General features: G+C 39.6%; 1 protein-coding gene across 5 annotated transcripts in view; it reads right to left on the bottom strand.

The window, feature by feature from the left end:
* Positions 1-5,225, bottom strand: part of DDX4 (DEAD-box helicase 4) — a 66,366-nt gene extending 61,141 nt beyond the window's left edge. For 3 of the 5 annotated variants that reach the window (XM_061393502.1, XM_061393501.1, XM_061393504.1), the window contains exons 1-2: positions 5,106-5,225; positions 3,986-4,136 (exon numbers count right to left, since the gene is read on the bottom strand). In XM_061393502.1, coding sequence (XP_061249486.1) covers positions 3,986-4,057 — 72 coding nt within the window. In that variant the 5' untranslated portion in view covers positions 4,058-4,136; positions 5,106-5,225. The remainder of the gene's footprint in view (positions 1-3,985; positions 4,137-5,105) is intronic. The other 2 variants (XM_061393500.1, XM_061393503.1) reach the window with 2 other exon arrangements.
* Between the last annotated feature and the right edge of the window lie 16,870 nt (positions 5,226-22,095).

Raw genomic sequence — 22,095 nt, forward strand, 5'->3', positions numbered from 1 at the left:
AATTTTACACAGTTTGAAGTGATCCACACAGTCAAAAGCTTTAGCATAGTCAGTGAGGCAGAAGTAGGTGTTTTTTTGGAATTCTCTTGCTTTTGCTATGATCCAGCGGATGTTGGCAATTTGATCTCTGGTTCCTCTGCCTTTTCTAAATCCAGCTTGAACATCTGGAAGTTCTCAGTTTATGTTGAAGCCTAGCTTTGAAAATTCTGAGCATTACTCTGCTAGAGCATGAGATGAGTGCAACTCTGTGGTAGTTTTTTGTCATTGCCTTTCTTTGGGAATGGAATGAAAACTGACCTTTTCCAGTCCTATGGCCACTGCTGAGTTTTCCAAATTTGCTGGCATATTGAGTGCAGCACTTTCACAGCATCATCTTTTAGGATTTCAAATAGCTCTATACTAGCTATAGGAGATTGAATAATGTCCACTCAATGATATCAAGCCCTAATTTCTGAAATATGTGCTATATTATTTGGAAAAAAAAAAAAGTTCTAGCCAATATAACTAAGAATTTTGAAATGAAGAGATTACCCTGGATTATCCAAGTGGGTCCTAAATGTCATCACAAGTGTCCTTATGAAAGGCCAAGGGTATTAACACAAACACAGAGAAGGCCAAGTGAAGACAACAGAAAGAGATGCAGCCACAAGCCAAGGCTGCCTATAACCACCAGAAGTTGGAAGAAGCATGGATTCTCTCCAAGAGCCTACTGAAGGAAAATAGCACTGCTGAGACCATGGTTTCTAACTTCTGGCCTCCAGAACTATAAGAGAAATTTTTCTGTTACTGTAAGCTATCTAGTTTGTGATAATTGGTTACAGCATCTATAGACAACTAATACATTGTACTTCTTCCTGTTGTCCTGATACCCCAAGTTTGTTTCCTCTTCAGGATCTTTGCACATCATGTGTTACTGGGACTCTTTCAGGTCTCCGGCTCATGAGTCATAGTCTCAAGGAATATTTTCCCCTCCACATGATCTAAATCTACCCATACCAATACTCTTCCTCTCTCCCTCACACAGAGAGTTTCCTGATTCTCTTATTACTATTATTAAATTATTATTTAATACTTTTTACTATTAGTATGTGATTTTTAATGTGCTTATTCTGTCTCCTCCAGTAAAATACAACATCCATGCCAGCAAGCCCCTTATCTATCATGTTCACCACTAGCTCCAGCATCTAATAAGGCTCAAAAAAACTTGTTGAATGAGTCTTAGGTCTTAACGTTACCTATTTTTAGAACACTTAGCTATAAAACTTTTATAACCTCTTTACTCATCCAAGTGAACCAATTTATAAATTTTAAAACTTAACATTATTTCAAACATTATAAATTTCAAAATAATAATTGTGGATGGACTAATTATCTTGAGCAGTTTCCACTTTAATTACAAGAGTATATGCCTTCTGAAATACACCAGAAAAATGGCAAAAAGATCAGACAGAAGAGATGAGTGTGTAGACTCATCAGTCATTTAGTAAGAAATATTACAACTAGCAAGCAAACCCAGTATACTTTTACAGTCATCACGCTCATCCATTTCATCTCTCATCCCAACAAGTGTGCACACAATGTGCAAATGCCTAACCATTTCTGGACTACTGTAACTGCTAGATTACCAAATATTTCTCAACCTCACATTTTTTTATTATTCTATCCCCGCATGGTACATTCACTTCAAAAACTAGCATTGGGAAGTTCTAAAATCTACCAGAAGAGCAACCTGTTAGTTCAAAATTATGTAAGTTTGTGTTAATACTAAATCTCCTTAGAAGGATCCTTAGAAGCACTCAGAAAAGGCTTATCACATAATAAGAACCTCCTGCATAGCACAGGGAATTCTATTCAATACTTTTTAAAGACCTATATTAAGAATAGAAAATAAAAAATGAATATATGTGTATGTATAACTGACCTATTTTGCTGTACAGCAGAAACACAACATTGTAAATCAAATATACTCCCAATTTTTTAAATTAAGAAAAGGCTGATCACAGATATTATTACCAATCCAAGATGATGTCACAGCCAATACAAATTGAACAAAAGGGAAACCCAGTCACTTCTTGAAACAGAAACCCAATTAGACCAACCAATCAAATGGTGCCTTTAAAAGAAAACAGGCTGAAGAAAAGACCTCAGATTTCTCCTACATAAAAATGTCATATGTTCATTAGCTTCTACACAGCTTATTCAACGAAGACAAGCAAACAAAGCCATCATGTTCCTTCAAGTCAAGTAGGTCAAATTACTAACTGCACATCTAGCATCAGATGTTAAGTTTGTGGACAAATGTAAAAAATTTACTACAAATTGGCCCCACACAGATATGTACTAGGAATCGTAAGGTAGAAATATTAACATAATTAATATTCAATCAGTATGACCAATATCAAGAAACAAAGTATGTTAGCACAAAGACTCCCAAAAGGTAAATCTGGAAGCCTGACAGTTGACCATCCTCAATTTCAGACACCCTTTGCAATAACCATGCACAACATGCTACAGTGCAGTATACCATTTGAATAATACTTAGTTAAGACAAAATCTCAGAGTAAGAAAAAGTAAAAATTAGACAAAGACTTTGGTACAAATGGAAGAACATCTGTACTTGTGAGTTAAACTGTGTTATTAGAACAAATCTACCAAGAACCTGGGAAAAAAAGAACCATAAAAAATTATTTGACCAAGTAATTCAATTTTTGAAAAAAATACTCCCAAATAATAAACTGTAGATATTCATGACAATACTACAGTGCAAAGATAACACTTTAATTTCTACCAACAGAAAATTAATTATGTTATGGTAGTTCTAGTCCATTAAATACTATATAACCATAAGAAATTATTTTTAGGAAGTTAGTAATACGGGATAGCTAGTGCTGAAGAGTGAAAAAGCTGAAATAAAAAATTACTATAATGTACAATCATTATAATCCATATAAAAATGTGTTTGGGAAATACAGTAGAAAATTTACTAAAACCTCAACAGAGCATTTGTGCTAGTGAGCGAGACTGTTAGGTAATGTTTCACCTCTTTTGGTCTTACAGTATTTTTATGATATTGTAACATAAAGAAGACTATAAAAAGATAACATACAAAAAAAATGTTATTTCTAAAACAAGTCCCAAAGCAAGAAACATTATAAATTCAGATTAACATTTTAGGTATTTTAATCTAAACTTTATACGCAAACAGACCAAATTCAAGACAGACAAAGAATTAAATTTTATGTTTTGGGGTAAATTAAGAATTTCTATAAGATATCACTTGAAATAGAAAGTGTCAGAACTGACTAACATAAATACAAACTGGAAATCCTAAAAGGAAAACAATTTGACCTTTGGAGACATTTTCAAGTAGATAAAATTTATGTAAAAGCAATCCATTAAATATAGTTTTCCAAAGTAGACTCTGTTCATCATCTTAAAGTCAAAACTAAATTCCAAAAACCCACTCCATAACCCCCTCATCTAAATTACAGTGTAACTTTTCAAAAGCTATTGAGGAAAAAGATCTGCAGATTTGTACATCTGAAGATCAAACTGATGTTACCATCTGAACCAGCCTAATGTTTTCAACTTGAGACCCCTGCTTGTATAAAACCAATTTTCAGAATTCAAATTGCCACCCAAAAACGAATTTTATTTTTCCATTTTCCATACAACTATATCTGAGACATTCAACCACATTAACACAAGCTTGCTTTCACCCACAATAAGTTCTAAATCACTGAGATTTAAATTAAGTTGCTAATAATATTATACCCGTTTTAGATTTTAATTATTACATTACGTCAGACTGTTTTCTTCTATTTGAGGCTTAGCATGCTTCATCATTCCCTATAAGACAGTTAATAACAATCAGGTGGAGAAGCACAGCATGCTTCTCACCACAGATGAACTTTCTCACCACAGAGATTTTCAACTTTGATAAAATCTGTAGCATTCAATAACTACAAACTTTAAATTTTATTACCTTCTCAAATACAGGAACATAGGAAGATATATGAGGTTTGATTATTTCTGCTTCCCAATCTTCATCTCCCATGGTGGCTTCCAGTTCAGTTTTTATAAAAATACAAACATGCACATTTAGGCTCAGTCAGAATCAGAGATCACAGTTGTACCTTTAAAAGCATAAACCATCTTTTCACATATATACCTCCAAACTACACAATTAACTGTTGATCCTCCCCAGAAGTTTTTGCAAAAAGAGCAATTAAAGTTTTGTTTCTTACCGAGAGAGACAATTTATATTCATCCTTTTGGCTCAGACGGTAAAGAATCCGCCTGCAATGTGGGAGACCTGGATTCGATCCCTGGGTTGGGAGGATCCCCTAGAGAAGGGAATGGCTACCCACTCCAGTATTCTGGCCTGGAGAATTCCACGGACTGTATTAGTCCATGGGGTCGCAAAGAGTCGGACACTACTGAGCGCTTCCAATTTTTTACCTTAAAAAATTAGTTGAACCACTTATCTAATCACTCTAGCAATCACCATGTTCCGGTGAAGTCTAGGCTTTTCCCCAAAATCTGTTGACAGAATTTATTTTCTCACCGAAGGGTTCCCAGTACGTCTTACTGAATATTAAGGGGGAGGGGAACTTTTTCAGACACTACTCAAGGTTTCTCCCTTCAAAACTGGGTACGACATTTCGCGTGGGGTTTATTTAGTTTCTTTGGCGGGGAGGGGGAGATTGACCAGGGATCAAGGCCTTGAAGTTTGGCAGGGAAGGAAGGGGTGATTAGGTGGCCCAAATGTCTCCAACAAACAACTAGTTTCGCGAAAGAAAGTGTATACACGAATAGTTCTACAACCATCCGTGTTCTGAGAGTCTTGTTCTCTGAACACGGATGGTGTAGCACCAGGTGGTCAAAAATGCTCCTTCGCCTTTCCTGCAGGCCTCAACTCCAGACTTCGGACACGCACCGTGCTACTGGACTCTCCGGCAGGAAGCAGAAAGACCCCAAAGGACAGCTTCAAACCCCTACCCACCCCAACGGTTCTTCACTTGGCCCGAAGTCCAGCTACTACTAGGAAGCCCAGAGCGTTGGGATGACTCCTGTACTGGGAAAAGAGCCGGCGGCCTACTCACCTCTCCGCGGCTTGCTCTCCCGGGGTCCTCACAGGCGCTGACGCGGCTTAAACGGCTGCACGTGCAGGACGCAGACTGCGTCTGGTGCGCTTATCCAACAACAAATGGCACCAGGCGACGAGCTCCATCAGCCAATCAGCGTCAGGCAGCCATGTCGTCCCGCCCCCATCTCCCGCCTCTCCTACCCTACGCGTTCGCGTTCGAGGCCGCTGTCGGCTGACCCATTACGTTCCGGACGGAGTGGCCCGTTAGGCTTGGGGGTACAAGGTTGATCGTGGGTCACTTTCTCTGGATGCTTGTGCGGGGTCCTCAATCTGGAGAGGCTATAGAATTTTCCTATGTGAGCACTGCAAGTCAAAGTTTAAAATAGAAGAGGAATTAAAACGTCCTCCTACCTACCTCTTTAAGTTTTCTCTCCTTTTTTGCCTACTGCAGTCCCTGGCGGCAGTTGGCCTCTATTTCTGAGGCGCTTGCTTCACATCCAGGGGGTTCCCAGGTACCTCAAAGTATGGCTGAGGCCGGGGGGTGGTGGTGTATTTCTTTTTCTTCCCAGACCGAAGTTATGAGACTGTCACGCCGATACCTAGGAGGCTGTGAAGACAGTAACTTGTCTTAAAGAGCTAGAGGTCAAATTCTTTGGGCACCCTCTGATCCGGAAAGGAGAAATAAATTGTGCTGGTGAAGGTCGTTCATTAGATTTGTGACCCACCTGTTTATAGCCCTACTTACTGGCCAAACCTAAGGGTGTCCGAAGGTAGTTCAGACTTACACTCATCAACCAGTTAGTGTTCTGGCCCACAAAAAGTCAGAGAAATCTTTCCATATTTTCCTATCCTTCCAAAAGGCATAACAACAGACCACTGGAAAATGCCATTTTTATTTTTGGCTTTATATTCATCATTTTCCATGCTCTGAATCTTTTAATAAATTCCTGAATAGTTCAGAAATGTAAGTCCCAACACAGTCTGACACTCAGGCATAGAGGCTGAAGTACTTTATGGAACACTTTACACTTGCCAGCTCTAGAACCATCATTATTGGTCTCTTTAATTAAAAATACTTATTTTCTTTGAATCCTTAAAAAGTATTTATTTGGTTAGCATCAAACTTTGTCAGACTATTATCAAGGTGAATTTAAAAGATTACATTTAACAAAAGTGAAACCAGAATATTTTTTATAATTTTTATTTTTTCATTTTAAAAATTTCTATTTAAAAAATTTTTACATCGTACTCTTGAGGCATCTTATACTTTCAACTGTATATGTATGGGGGAGAGCTACCAACACTCTTTCTGATGCTCTGAATTTGTACACAGGGTCCTCTGATGTATTTTTACTCACTTTGAATTGAATGTTTTTTCAAAAATTTTTATGTTGTAGGAAAATATGTATTAAGTGAAAATAAAATATGAAATTGTGTAGATAGAATGATAACCAACTAGCTTTTTTATTTTAGGAATGGAAAGCTTGGAAATATTTTCTAAAATGAGCATATTTTTTTAAAACACTTGGCAAACATTCTCCGCTATTAACTCTAGAAGAAATTTTTGTGCTTTCAGGTATTGCAATGAAATAGTTCTTTATGAAACAATATAATCCTTGAGAGCTCCTAGTTAAGAAAAAGTGCATTCTGATGAGAACTAAAGTTCAGTATTGAGTAAAGGATAAACAATGGATAAAAATCATGCAATTCAAAACTTGAACATAAACAGTGAAAAAAAGACAAGCACGGTTTAGTAAACACTTGCTCCTTAATGGGTGTCCCAAGAAAATCAAGCCAGTATAAATATATTCTATTTTCTTGTTCTCACTAACAGATCCTAAGTTACTGGTGGTAATAAATCACAATGTATGGAAAAGGCAGAGATTCATTCATAAGTTAAAGAGGCTTTAAATGAGCACCTACTGTATGCCAGGTATTATGCTAAATGTTCCAGGTAAAATTAGCTTCTCAAGGAACATTCTAGTGACAAGAATGGCAATGACCAATGAAATTTAAACCTTAACATTCTTATCTCAAAAGATTCCCTGGAAAGCTTATGTAATGTTTCTCTAAATTCCCTAAATCCCCTATAATAAGGTAGGGCAAGAGTTTCCTCAAAGCTGTCTCTCAGTTTGGAATCAATGTAGTTAGTTCAAAGTACTGCATATAAATATGACTGATATAGATTTTATGTTCTTAGCATTCTCTCCACATTATTCAAGTTATGATTTTTTAATTGGTGTGTACTGTGCCTTGCGCCATGTCAAGTCTATTAAAATTTCTTTTAATCTACCAGTAGTACATGGGGCTTCTCTGGTGGTTCAGTGGTAAAGAACCTACTTGCCAATGCAGGAGACGTGGGTTCAATCCCTGGGTCCAAAGACTTTCTGGAGAAAGAAATGACAACCCACTCCAGTACTGTTGCCTGGGAAATCCCATGGACAGAGGAGCCTGGTGGGCTACGGTCTACGGGGTCACTAAAGAGTCAGACACGACTTACTGACTGAACAACAACAAACAGTACAAAAATGGATTACCTCATGTGGGGGAGAATTAGATGTTCATCTTTAAGTATTATAAATATTTGAGAATCTTTTATTATGTACATAACCATACAATAGGCTAAAAAGAATTAAATACTGCAGATTGGAGCCCTATAAATCAACACAAAAACGAGGTGGAGTGGGTTATAATGTCTCAGACAGGTAGCACATCTTGTACTAGTGAAACTTCTAAGGAAGAAAGCAACTTGGACAAGGGTTTTCAGCATACCAAGCAAGGTTCAGAGAGGCCAAAATATCTGTATTTTTCAAGTAATGGCTAAGGCAGTGTTTATGAATGTGTGGTACTCATACTACTGATTTTAGGCAACTCATAGACAATTTTCATTTTGATAGTCATTTTAGTGTTTTTATTTAATATCTTAGTATATATTAGACACATTCAGTGCACATGTTGATAATGAACTCTGTTCAAGAAGCTTCGAGGTAACAAGCACCCTCTTATATCACTGTTGGGGATGTTCCATGCCCTAAACCTTGAGGGAAGGGAATTTGACAACATCTAGCAAAATCACATGTGTATTTACCCTTGGATCCTGTAATCCTACTTCTAGAATTTATCTCAAAGATACACTAACAAAAATATAAAAGGACAAATCTGATGTTCAGTTGCTCAATTGTGTCCAACTCTGCAACCCCATGGACTGCTGCACGCCAGGCTTCCCTGTCCTTCACCATCTCCTGGAGCTTGCTCAAACTCATGTCCATTGAATCAATGATGCCATCCAACCATCACATCTTCTGTCATCTCCTTCTCCTCTTGCCTTCCATCTTTCCCAGCATCAGGGTTTTTTCTAATGAGTCAGCTCTTCATGTCAAATAGCCAAAGTATTGGCCCCTCAGTTCAGCATCAGTCCTTCTAATGAATATGCAGGATCGATTTCATTTAGGATTGACTGGTTTGATCTCCTTGAAGCCCAAGGGACTCTCAAAAGTCTTCTCCAAAACCACAATTCAAAAGCATGAATTCTTTGGCATTCAGCTCCTTTATGGTCCAACTCTCACATCCATACATGACTACTGGAAAAACCATAGCTTTGACTAGACGGACCTTTGTCAGCAAAGTAATGTGTCTGCTTTTTAATACACTGTCTAGGTTTGTCATGGAGAAGGCAATGGCAACCCACTCTAGTACTCTTGCCTGGAAAACCCCATGGACGGAGGAGCCTGGTAGGCTGTAGTCCATGGGGTCGCTAAGAGTCGGACACGACTGAGCGACTTCAGTTTCACTTTTCACTTTCATGCATTGGAGAAGGAAATGGCAACCCACTCCAGTGTTCTTGTCTGGAGAATCCCAGGGACGGGGAGCCTGGTGGGCTTCCATCTATGGGGTCTCACAGAGTTGGACACAACTGAAGCGACTTAGCAGCAGCAGCAGCAGCAGATTCGTCATAACTTTTATTTCAAGGAGCAAGCATCTTTTAATTTCATGGCTGCATTCACCATCTTAGGTGATCTTGGAGCCCCCCAAAATAAAGTCTGTCACTGTTTCCACAAAGTTATTAACTGCAAAACTAAAAGTTAACCAGAAATAAGTCAAAAATCCCTCAATAGCAGACTGAAACATCCACCTATGTAGTTGAAGGGGCAGAAAAATTTTCCCTTCTTCCTTTGTAGGCTTTTTGGCTGGCCCAATAATTAAACTGACATTAAACGAAAGGAGAAAAACAACTTTAATTTCATACATACAGGAGTCACACAAAAATATGAGACTCAAAGAAGTGACCAGGGGTTTTCTTGATGGCTCAGTATCAATATAACGTCCTTCCAGTGCATATCCAGGGTTTATTAACTTTAGGATTGACTGGTTTGATCTCTGCAGTCCAAGGGACTCTCATAGTCTCCTCCAGCACCACAATTTGAAAGCATCAATTCTTCGGTGCTCAGCTTTCTTTATGGTCCAACTCTCATATCCCTACAAGATTACTGGAAAAACCATAGTTTTTTACTATATGGACCTTTGTTGGCAAACTGATGTCTCTGCTTTTTTTAATATGCTATCTAGGTTGGTCACAGCTTTTCTTCCAAGGAGCAAGTGTCTTTTGATTTCATGGCTGCAGCCACTGTCTGCAGTGATTTTGGAGCCAAAGAAAAAATCTGGCACTAATTCCATTTTTTCCCCATCTATTTGCCATGAAGTGATGGGAACAGATGCTGTGATCTTTGTTTTTTGAATGTTGCATCTTAAGCCAGCCTTCTCACTCTCTTCTTTCACCCTCCTCAAGAAGTTCTTTAGTTCCTCTTCACTTTTTGCTATTAGAACGGTACAATTTGTGTATCTGAGGTTGTTGATATTTCTCCAGGCAATCTTGGTTCCAGTTTATGAGTCATCCAACCTGGCATTTCGCATGATGTACTCTGCACAGAAGTTAAATAAGCAGGATGACAATATACATCCTTGACATTGACATACTTGATTTTGAACCAGTCTTTTGTTCCATGTCCAGTTCTAACTGTTGCTTCTTGTCCTGCATACAGGTTTCTCAGGAGACAGGTAAGGTGGTCTGGTATTCCCATCTCTTTAAGAAGAGGGTGGGATGATTTGGGAGAATGGCATTGAAACATGTATAATATCACATAAGAAACGAATTGCCAGTCCAGGTTCGATGCAGGATACAGGATGCTTGGGGCTGGTGCACTGGGATGACCCAGAGGGATGGTATGGGGAGGGAGGTGGGAGGGGGCTTCAGGATTGGGAACACGTGTACACTCATGGTGGATTCATGTTGATGTATGGCAAAAACCAATACAATATTGTAAAGTAATTAGCCTCCAATTAAAATAAATAAATTTAAATTAAAAAAAAGAAAAATGGAAGCATTGTAAAATCAGAAAATTATGATTACATATTGCTGCTGCTACTGCTGCTAAGTCGCTTCAGTCGTGTCCGACTCTGTGCGACCCCATGGACTGCAGCCTACCAGGCTTCTCCGTCCGTGGGATTCTCCAGGCAAGAACACTGGAGTGGGTTGCCATTTCCTTCTCCAATGCATGAAGGTGGAAAGTGAAAGTGAAGTTGCTCAGTCGTGTCTGACTCTTAGTGACCCCATGGACTGCAGCCTACCAGGCTCCTCCATCCGTGGGATTTTCCAGGCAACAGTACTGGAGTGGGGTGCCATTGCCTTCTCCCTGATTACATATTACTGATGCTATAAAATAAAAATAAAGATGTTCTAAAAAAGATTTAAATGAAAAAAAAAAAAAAAACACCAATTTTCCAGGTTGTTGTGATCCACAAAGTCAAAGGCTTTAGTGGAGTCAAGTATGTTAGGTCAAGTATGCTGGCTTATATCTAAAGAGATATATCTGCTTGTATTTTTTTTAATGGAAGGACAAGCCAAAAATTATAAAATGACTAAGAGAGAATAGGTTGAGAAGGACAAGAATGTCAGACTTCTCTGAATGAGTGGATTTGATTGTGAAACCATGTGATTGTTATACAAAATTATAAAACTAAATCAAATCAAAATTTAAAAAGGCAATCTTTAAAGTTAATGCAAAAAAACAAATGCACTTAAATAAATGTGTATTTAGTTAGTGGCTTAACCACACAGAAATGTATTTCAAATGCTTTAAAATATAGTAATTTGACCATATGTCCCTAGTGAGATATATCATAAGGCAAAAAATATTGCATAAAATCCACCAATTCTGTAGTCATATTGTCAGTAATAAACTGGTACATAATTAAGTTACTATTGTTTAAGAAGTAAGATTTTTCAGTGTGAGAGAAAAGAAATTGAAAAAGAAAAGCAGAGGTTAAGAAATAACCCTATACTCTTAAATTTGAACTAGAAGTATCCGTATGAACTCATGATATATTATCTCCTTAAAAAAATAAAATAAAAAATTTACAACACAAAGACTTCCATACTCTGCCCACTGAAAAAACTTAGCAACTATGACAAACCCATCAGCAGTACACATGCTAGCACATAGACTAATGTTGACTTGAAACAAAAACACTGCTAAATATTTCTCCAGCAAAGATTTGTTTATTCAGGATCAGAAGAGAACTGCATTTTGGGGTCGGCAGCCATCCCAAACCACATGCAAGTCCTGGCGTGGCAAAGGAAGGAGAACACTTTTATAGAGAGGAGAAAGGCTTGTCAAAGTACCTGCCCAATAAAATGGGTTCCTCATAGCTCTAGAGGAGTTCCCCAGATAGGGATAACCACTTCTAAAAAGACTTTAGCCACAGAAGAGGTAGTCTGTCTTCAAGGAAAGTCTTCAGTCCAGTGCACAAACATACATATCACGACTAAAACAAACAGCTCATGGCTTTTCACTGAGTCCTTGTCAGGAAAGGAGTCTTTCCTCTTCCTGTTGGGTTCTATTATCATCACAGGTTACGAGAGCTCCCCCTTCTGGTCTCCCAACTCTATTTAACTGAGGTTTCTGTTCATTAATTTTTTACATCTTCCCCTTTTGATCAGGATTTTTCTCTGAAAGCATTGCTGATCAAGAGTCAGGGTTTCTAGTTCTAACAGCTTTTTGTCCCTCAGTGTCACAAAGGACCATTACTGGGCATAGTGTCTCACATTAGATTGGAAACCCATTAATGTCACATTTGAGTAACAAGGAGGGGAAGGAGGGAAGACTGTCAAGCACTTTTTATCTAAAGTCCTGTTATCAAAATCATAGACATCGGAGATCTTCTGAAGCATTATGCCATCATCAAAGGTTTGGCAACAAACTTCCAACAGGCCTGGTCTACATATCTAGGGAAAGTTGTCTCATCAGATGTCATCTGCTTCAGTTCTGGAAAATCTTCACTTTCATGTCACCAGACGACGTGCAGTTTCAGTCAGGGTTTGGTGCTTTCTTTAGGTGTAGCTCAGGAATCCAAGAGTCTATTCTTTGAAGTCTGGAGGCACAAGGGTTGTTTGGAGTATTCAATAAAGGGCTTTCCAACAAGACTGAAGAGAGTTCTTCTGGATGTATCGTTTCTAATAGATGAAATCTCCAAGTTGCAAGTTGTGACACTTAAGGTCTTTGTCCCCCAAGGGTGCCATTTGAAAAGACTGATCTACCAAAACATGGTTATTTTTAATAGAAGCCATTAAGCATTTGCAATACTGGAGTTCCTTTCCTTTTATCAGTTGTGGATCAAAAGAAGCAGGAGCCAAGTTCATTGGATATACTGTGACTATCTTTAAGAGTTTATAAATTCCAAAAGGAATGGATGTGAGATTTAGATGCCGAGGTCCAGCCCCGGCTGATCCGGGGTATTCGAAAGAGAGACGGCTTCGGCGACTATTTATTTATTTATTTATCAAAGATATAAAGAGTAATAGAATGAGGATAGCTCAGTAGGAAAATTCAGTGGAGAAAAGAAGCTGAGTAGCTTGGTTTACGCGGAAAATCAATATAACCCGTGACACCAGGTTAGCTCTGACCACGGAGGCCTCAGGCGCCCTCTCGAATAGCGGAAGGTGCCCCACCTTAGACACCTTCTCGAGTGGGTCTTAGATGCCCAGGCAAATAAATGGTTGCAGAGGATATCCACGCTTCAGATGGAGACTCAGCTGGAAGTTAAGGGGGAGAATGACATGGGGAGACCAAGCGTTGGTGAGCAAGGCCCGTAGCTTTATTTTCAACAGGGGCTTATATACCCTAAGTTACACATAGAGGATAATAGGGGATGCAAAATCAGCAGTCTTTGATCCTTATAAAAAACCAGGGTTTCTTTCCTACAAATTTATCGAATACAAATGGTTTAGGTGATTTACATCATCTTCTGGCCAGAAGGCTTATTAACATTTTATGACTCTTGACAAAGACTTATCAACCGTAAGACTTATTTTCTCTAAGAGTAATTATTTTAAGGTTTGGCACCATCTTCTGAAGATAAAATTGCATTCCTATAGGGCGGATGTGTAATGGGTTTACAACAAAGGAAAGAATTTATTACCTTAAGGGTCTAAAGTTACTAACACCAAGGCCACTACTTATTTTTTCTACATACCAACTATTAATTAATACATATTCAAGGATACAATTCAGGGGATGTGGAAACTTAGCAGCAAGCATTGGTTCATCAATGAAATCTTTTACTAGTTTTATTCTGACAGTTTCTAACTCTCTGAGAGGCTCTAAGCTATTTGAATATCTTAAGCTTCCTTTGCCTCTCGAGGCTGGGAGACTGTAAACAATTGTATGCATAGCTGTAGGAGTCTGGGTAAACTTGTCAGGCGAGTTAGAGAGCCATCTGAGGGGTTTGGATTTAAACACTCCTAGTTGCCCAGGAACTTTATTAATTGGAGCTGTAAGTTAACTCTTTGTCAGAGAGAACGAGATGGTGGTAGGGGACAGCCCCCAGTAAAGTCAGAGGTGAGAGCACAAAGCAATAAAATAGGCAGACTCTGGTTTTTTGGGGGTAGATGCTCGAGAATATATGGGGGGACTCCTGAGGCTCGATCCCGCCTTTGCGTATGCCGAGCCTCCTTCCTCATGACCTTTGTCACGAGTGGAATGTCTCTTGCTGGCTCCCGGCATTTAGAGGAATCATAGCAAGACTTTAGGCCTCTCTGAATTTTGCCAATTGAATCTAAACAACACCCTTTGTGCGTTAGACTAAACCAGAGGACTAAGGATGGTAACTACAGTGAAAGTGATATAAAGCCAGCCAAACAGCACAGACTTGTCAAAGCACCTGGCCAGTAAGATGGGCTCCTCATAGTTCTAGAAGACTTCCCCAGGTAGGGGTGATCTTTTTCAAAAGGACTTTAACCACAGAAGAAGTAGTAGCCTGTCTTCAAAGAAAGGCTTCATTCAGTCCAGTGTGAAAACATATAGACCATATCTAAAACATACATATATGCATTAAATGGAGGAACTTGTATGAAATCCACTTGCCAGACCTCAAATGGTCCACAATGCAGTTTAAATTGTCCAGGATGCAATACAAACCAGCTTCCCAGATTTGTACTTTGGACAAGTGAGACAAGTGAGGTAGGCATTTTTTGCAGCCTTGTTAATGTATTGATTCATGAAGGCTATTATTTTGTCAGTATACTAATTGTTTAATTCATATATAGTAGTGAAGAGTGGGAATTCTAGAGTCTTCAGCAGGCTGGATTATTATTTGGTCCAAAACACAGTTTTTAAAAAACCAACACTTAAAATTTTACTTCCACTGGAATAAGGAAGCCATGTTGTTTCCACATTCTGAAATCATGAACTACTTCAAAACCATGTCTACTAACGATATAAACATTGGCAGTTTTGTCCTTGCGTAAAGTACAAGCCCATGTAAGAGCATATAATTTAGTGTATTGGGCTGAAGTAGTCATGGATAAAGATGCTGCCTCAACAGCATCAAAAAGAGTTGTTATAGCATACCCAACACAATATTTTCCATTGTCACCTTTCAAATAAGAACCAGCAGTGAATCATGAGAAAGAAATATTACACAGTGGAATTTCCTTTAGATGAGTGACAGAGGGAGGAGAAATAATCAGGGTAAGGTTATTACAAGGTAAAAGAGTTATATGAAGGACAGTTAACCAAAGTACTTCACTGGAGTTGAGGCAGCTGTCTGAGGAACGTTGAGTGTGATGGGAATTCTGCTGTGTGTGTGTGCTTAGTAGTGTCCAGCTCTTTGTAGCCCCATGGACTATAGCCACCCCCCAGGCTCCTCTGTCCGTGAAACTTTCGATACAAGAATACTGGAGTAAGTGGTCACTTCCTACTTTAGGGGCTCTTCCCGACCTAGAGATTGACTCTCCAACTCTTGCATCTCCTGTACTGGCAAGCAGATTCTTTACAACTAGTGCCACCTGGAAGCCCTGAGCTTCTGCTGGCTGAGCGGATGTGCATAATTTTGTAACAATCTAGACACTAAAAGATGATGCTGTGAAAGTGCCAATATGCCAGCAAATTTGGAAAACTCAGCAGTGGGCACAGGACTGGAAAAGGTCAGCTTTCATTCCAATACAAAAGAAAGGCAATGCCAAAGAATGCTCAAACTACCGTACAATTGCACCCATCTCACATGCTAGTAAACACAGCAACATCTGTCAGATGCCATGTGAACCAGCTTGAGATGCTTCACAGTTTTAACATTAGATCAAGCTAATTCTTTTGGCTAACATCACATCTTTGGAAAATTGAGTTTGCCACAGTTGCTATGATGTCAAGTAAGTGTCATGCAAAATCCAGTGTGGGACAGGACATGAAGATAGTGATGTCCCATCTGATTTCCAGGTTTGAGAAGTTACACAGTGCCCAATAGGTATATACACCCAATTAGTAAGCAATTGTGGTTCTTTAAGAATAAAATAAAATAGTTTTCTTTAAATTTACATATGTATTTAAATGGTTAAAATTGTTAGGGCATAAACACATATTAACTTGTTTGGATCTAACTACTTAGTAAATGGATACAAGGACACGGAGAAAAACTTACTCAGACACTAAAGGTGACATGAACCTCTGATCTAGCAGATGATCATCAATGGCTGCTGCTGCTGCTGCTGCTAAATCGCTTCAGTTGTGTCCGACTCTGTTCGACCCCATGGACAGCAGCCCACCAGGCTCCCCTGTCCCTGGGATTCTCCAGGCAAGAACACTGGAGTGGGTTGGCATTTCCTTCTCCAATGCATGAAAGTGAAAAGTGAAAAGTGAAAGTGAAGTCACTCAGTCACATCTGACTCTTAGCGACCCCATGGACTGCAGCCTACCAGGCTCCTCCATCCATGGGGTTTTCCAAGCAGGAGTACTGGAGTGGGTTGCCATTGCCTTCTCCGTATCAAAGAATGGTGAAAAGCTAAAGGAGAATTTTGAAAGAAAAAATATTTGAGCCCACTGAGTAGTTTAACATCGCAAATGAGACTTCCAGAAATGTGCTTTCTAATATGATGGGAAGTACACAATACCACTTACAAAGACTTGATTTTAAAAATCAAGCTTAAATATGATCAAGCTTCTAGCCTTAACTGCCATTCTTGTTCAGTTGCTAAGTCATGTCTGACTCTTTGTGACCCCATATACTGCAGCACGCCAGGCTCCTTTGTCCTCCACTGTCTCCCAGAGTTTGCTCAAAGTCATGTCCACTGAGTAGGTGATGCTATCTAATAACAATCTCATTCTCTGCTGCCCTCTTCTCCTTTTGCCTTCAATCTTTCCCAGCATCAGGGTCTTTTTCAAGGAGATTTAACTACCAGTTAACTAATTCTATAAAGTCTGCCTTCTTTGCTGCATGACCACTCCATTCCATTAGCTTGGTGGTCAACTAGTAATTTTTTTTTTCTGGTTATTTATATATATTTTCTCTCTCTTTTTAAATTTAATTTTATTTTTTAACTTTACAATATTGTATTGGTTTTGCCATATATCAAAAAGAATCCACCACAGGTATACACGTGTTCCCCATCCTGAACCCTCCTCCCTCCTCCCTCCCCATACCATCCCTCTGGGTCGTCCCAGTGCACCAGCCCCAAGCATCCAGTATCGTGCATCGAACCTGGACTGGCGACTCGTTTCATATATGATATTATACATGTTTCAATGCCATTCTCCCAAATCATCCCACCCTCGCCCTCTCCCACAGAGTCCAAAAGACTGTTCTATACATCAGTGTCTCTTTTGCTGTCTCGTATACAGGGTTATTGTTACCATCTTTATAAATTCCATATATATGCATTAGTATACTGTATTGGTGTTTTTCTTTCTGGCTTACTTCACTCTGTATAATAGGCTCCAGTTTCATCCACCTCATTAGAACTGATTCAAATGTATTCTTTTTAATGGCTGAGTAATACTCCATTGTGTATATGTACCACAGCTTTCTTATCCATTCATCTGCTGATGGACATCTAGGTTGTTTCCATGTCCTGGCTATTATAAACAGTGCTGTGATGAACATTGGGGTACACGTGTCTCTTTCAATTCTGGTTTCCTCAGTGTGTATGAGCAGTGGGATTGCTGGGTCATAAGGCAGTTCTATTTCCAGTTTTTTAAGGAATCTCCACACTGTTCTCCATAGTGGCTATACTAGTTTGCATTCCCACCAACAGTGTAAGAGGTTTCCCTTTTCTCCACACCCTCTCCAGCATTTATTGCTTGTAGACTTTTGGATTGCAGCCATTTTGACTGGCGTGAAATGGTACCTCATAGTGGTTTTGATTTGCGTTTCTCTGATAATGAGTGATGTTGAGCATCTTTTCATGTGTTTGTTAGCCATCTGTATGTCTTCTGTGGAGAAATGTCTATTTAGTTCTTTGGCCCATTTTTTTGATTGGGTCATTTACTTTCCTGGAATTGAGCTGTAGGAGTTGCTTGTATATTTTTGAGATTAGTTGTTTGTCAGTTGCTTCATCTGCTATTATTTTCTCCCATTCTGAAGGCTGTCTTTTCACCTTGCTTAGAGTTTCCTTTGTTGTGCAGAAGCTTTTAAGTTTAATTAGGTCCCATTTGTTTATTTTTGCTTTTATTTCCAATATTCTGGGAGGTGGGTCATAGAGGATCCTGCTGTGATGTATGTCGGAGAATGTTTTGCCTATGTTCTCCTCTAGGAGTTTTATAGTTTCTGGTCTTACGTTTATATCTTTAATCCATTTTGAGTTTATTTTTGTGTATGGTGTTAGAAAGTGTTCTAGTTTCATTCTTTTACAAGTGGTTGACCAGTTTTCCCAGCACCACTTGTTAAAGAGATTGTCTTTAATCCATTGTATATTCTTGCCTCCTTTGTCAAAGATGAGGTGTCCATATGTGCGTGGATTTATCTCTGGGCTTTCTATTTTGTTCCATTGATCTATATTTCTGTCTTTGTGCCAGTACCATACTGTCTTGATGACTGTGGCTTTGTAGTAGAGCCTGAAGTCAGGCAGGTTGATTCCTCCAGTTCCATTCTTCTTTCTCAAGATAGCTTTGGCTATTCGAGGTTTTTTGTATTTCCATACAAATTGTGAAATTATTTGTTCTAGCTCTGTGAAGAATACCATTGGTAGCTTGATAGGGATTGCATTGAATCTATAAATTGCTTTGGGTAGTATACTCATTTTCACTATATTGATTCTTCCAATCCATGAACATGGTATATTTCTCCATCTATTACTGTTCTCTTTGATTTCTCTCACCAGTGTTTTATAGTTTTCTATATATAGGTCTTTAGTTTCTTTAGGTAGATATATTTCTAAGTATTTTATTCTTTTCATTGCAATGGTGAATGGAATTGTTTCCTTAATTTCTCTTTCTATTTTCTCATTATTAGCGTATAGGAATGCAAGGGCTTTCTGTTGTTAATTTTATATCCTGCAACTTTACTGTAGTCATTGATTAGCTCTAGTAATTTTCTGGTGGAGTCTTTGGGGTTTTCTATGTAGAGGATCATGTCATCTGCAAACAGAGTTTTACTTCTTCTTTTCCAATTTGGATTCCTTTTATTTCTTTTTCTGCTCTGATTGCTGTGGCCAAAACTTCCAGAACTATTCAATTAGTAATTTAGCAGAGATGTCTTTATTAAATGCCTAGAAGCAAAAAATAAATACTCAAGATTCAAAAAAACTCTTCCACTGCTTGCCAATTAGTTGTGTCACTGGGGCACTCCTTCAATGCTTAGTTAGATACTTTACATTTCTGCAGTAGTCTTCATTTCCTCCTTGCACCAACTCTAAAGGTCAACCAGAAGTGAGAGCTTAGGTTGACAGGGTCTTCTCAGGTCTTTTCTGAGTATATGTCCAGACCAAGGTAGGCATGTGGCCTTCTGGATTTCCCAGAATAAGAGGAAGCTTTTCAAAATCCTTATTCCCCAAGTATCTGCTCTCCTAGCCTCTTCCTTCCAGGCTTTTGGCCTGCTTATTGTTTGTCTCATCTGTTATACTGTACCCTGATGGCAGTGGCTAATACATTTTAAACCCTTTTGACAAACACTGCCTAGGAAGCTAGCTGCCTTAGTCCTGGGGAGGCTCCAGGACAGCCTTGAGTCAAACTTTTAGGGAACCACCAGATAGGTCAAAACACACAATTACAACTCTTTATCTTTTTCTTTTTTTTGCCCTCACAGCACTGCCTGTGGGATCTTAGCTCCCTCACCAGCAATTGAACAGGGGCTCTCAGAAGTAAAATTGGGGACTCCTTAACACTGGACTGCCATGGAATCCTTTAGAATAAGGTCTGTGTTGCCCTCTGTGTTACTGTCAACCTAAGCCAGGAATGTGGGCTGCTGTCTTCAAGGCCACTGACAAGCTGGAGATGATCATAGAGCTCTCTTGCCGAAATTCAGCAGTCTCTCCTTAAGTGTTTCCCTGGTTGCTGTAATTTTTTTTTTATTAGATTTCAGAGTACCCAAAAAAGTTGATTCTGACAGTTTTGCCAGCTTATTCATTGCTTTTGTGGGAGGGACAATTTTCAAGTTCCCTATTCAGCTATCTTTGCTGATGTCATTCTATACCATTTCCTTTTACGCTTCTCAGCCTTGCCTAAAAATATTTTCTCAGCTTGAAAAGCAGAGAAAAAAGAACATTTTGCTGTCACTGGAGTTATCAAAAGAAATGTACTGTTGATCTGAAGAATGTAATGTTGATCTAAAGAGCAGTTGTAAACGTTTTTAAATAAGGATACCATTAGCAAAATAACTTTTATCTACCTTAAAGGCAAGGAGAGCGTGGCAACACACTCCAGTATTCCTGCCCAGAGGATCTTATGGTCAGGGAAGCCTGGTGGGCTACAGTCCATAGGGTCACAAAGAATCAGATGCTATTGAAGTGACTTAGCATGCACCTTAAAGGCAACGTTCATCACATCACCTGCCTTGCATTTGTCAAACCCTCAATACCAGAGGCAGTGTTTGAGAGCACAGGTTTTGGAATAAGACCTTAGTCTGATTTCCAGCTCTTCTGCTGCTTAATAGTTGTTGTGCCTTGGGTAACTCACTTAAATTCTCTAGGATGGCTTCCTTATTTGTAAAATAGTGGTAATATACACTTCTAGAATCATGGTAAAGACTTAGAGAGATACTGAATGTGAGAGTACAGTGGATAATGATCCAACTGTCAATGCAGGGGACACAGGTTCAATCCCTAGTCAGGGAAGATTTCACATGCTGCAGAGCAACTAAGCCCACGCACCACAACTTCTGAGCCCAACAAATACTGAAGCCAGCACACCTAGAGCCTGTCCTCCACAAGAGAAGGCATCACAATGAGAAGCCTCTGTAACGAAGAGTAGCCCTGCTCTCCACAACTAGAGAAAGCCCGCACAGCAACAAAGATCCAGCACAGCCAAAAATAATAAAATATTTTTAAAAGATATTTTGCATGTAAAATGCTTGGCACTCAATATTAGATATTTATTAAATTTGGGTTATTTCATTTTCCATTAACATATTACATTGTTGTATTTATGCTGGTTGTTTTGCTTCCAAAAAAAAAAAAAAACAACAACAACTCACCGGCTTCCTATATAAGAAGAGCTTGCTGCTGCTATGTCACTTCAGTCGTGTCCGACTCTGTGTGACCCCATAGACGGCAGCCCACCAGGCTCCCCCGTCCCTGGGATTCTCCAGGCAAGAACACTGGAGTGGGTTGCCATTTCCTTCTCCAATGCATGAAAGTGAAAAGTCAAAGTGAAGTCGCTCAGTCGTGTCTGACTCTTGGCGACCCCATGGACTGCAGCCTACCAGGCCCCTCCACCCATGGGATTTTCCAGGCAAAAGTACTGGAGTAGGGTGCCATTGCCTTCTCCAAGGAAGAGCTTAGGTATCACCATATGCTTTTCAGAAGGCTTACCTTAAGCTGACTTTTAATAACAAGCACATTAATTTTACTTAGTTATATATTTATTTGGGGTGGCTCTGGGAGAAACTGTTAGGGATGAGGAGGGGGTGTTTAAAATCCTCCCAAATCCCCTTTCCGGCTAGTGAGTAATTTGCCAACACGTTAAAAATTAAAAAAAAAAAAAAAAAAAAAAGCCTAAGTGTCGAGACAAGGAAGGAAAAGTGCCAATCCAACTATTTATTTTTCAAACCAGCTTCCCTTGGTATCCATAGGGTTCAAGCACGTGATGAGAGTACAGAGCATCAGCCAGAACATCCCGAGATGAGAGACAGTGGGAAGTCCGCCCTAGATAGAAATATCACATCGGCCCTTTCTCAGTGGCCTCCGGGGTGGTACCGACTGCAGGAGATCGCGTCCCTCCGCTTCGACGCCTTAAGGGCCTCGGACAGACAACAGACTCCAGCGCGGACGTCAGGCGGCTGGGGGAAGCGATCTGCCTACCCCGGCCGCCCGTCTTCCTGAAGCCGAAGCCCAAGCAAAAGCCGAAGCTGAAGAAGGAGGGTTGGGCTCTGCGGCGGGAGGCGTGTTGGTTGTCGCAGAGCCCTCTGGGAGTTGTAGTCCGCGACGGCGGGAGGTTTGACTGCGGCTGCCGGCTTGGTGCTCTGAGAACTCCATCCCCCGCCGGCCCCCGCGACCTAGGCCTTTGCCTTTTCCTGTCCTGGGGACG

Source organism: Bos javanicus, chromosome 20, assembly GCF_032452875.1.
Source record: "Bos javanicus breed banteng chromosome 20, ARS-OSU_banteng_1.0, whole genome shotgun sequence".
Classification (NCBI taxonomy): domain Eukaryota; kingdom Metazoa; phylum Chordata; class Mammalia; order Artiodactyla; family Bovidae; genus Bos; species Bos javanicus.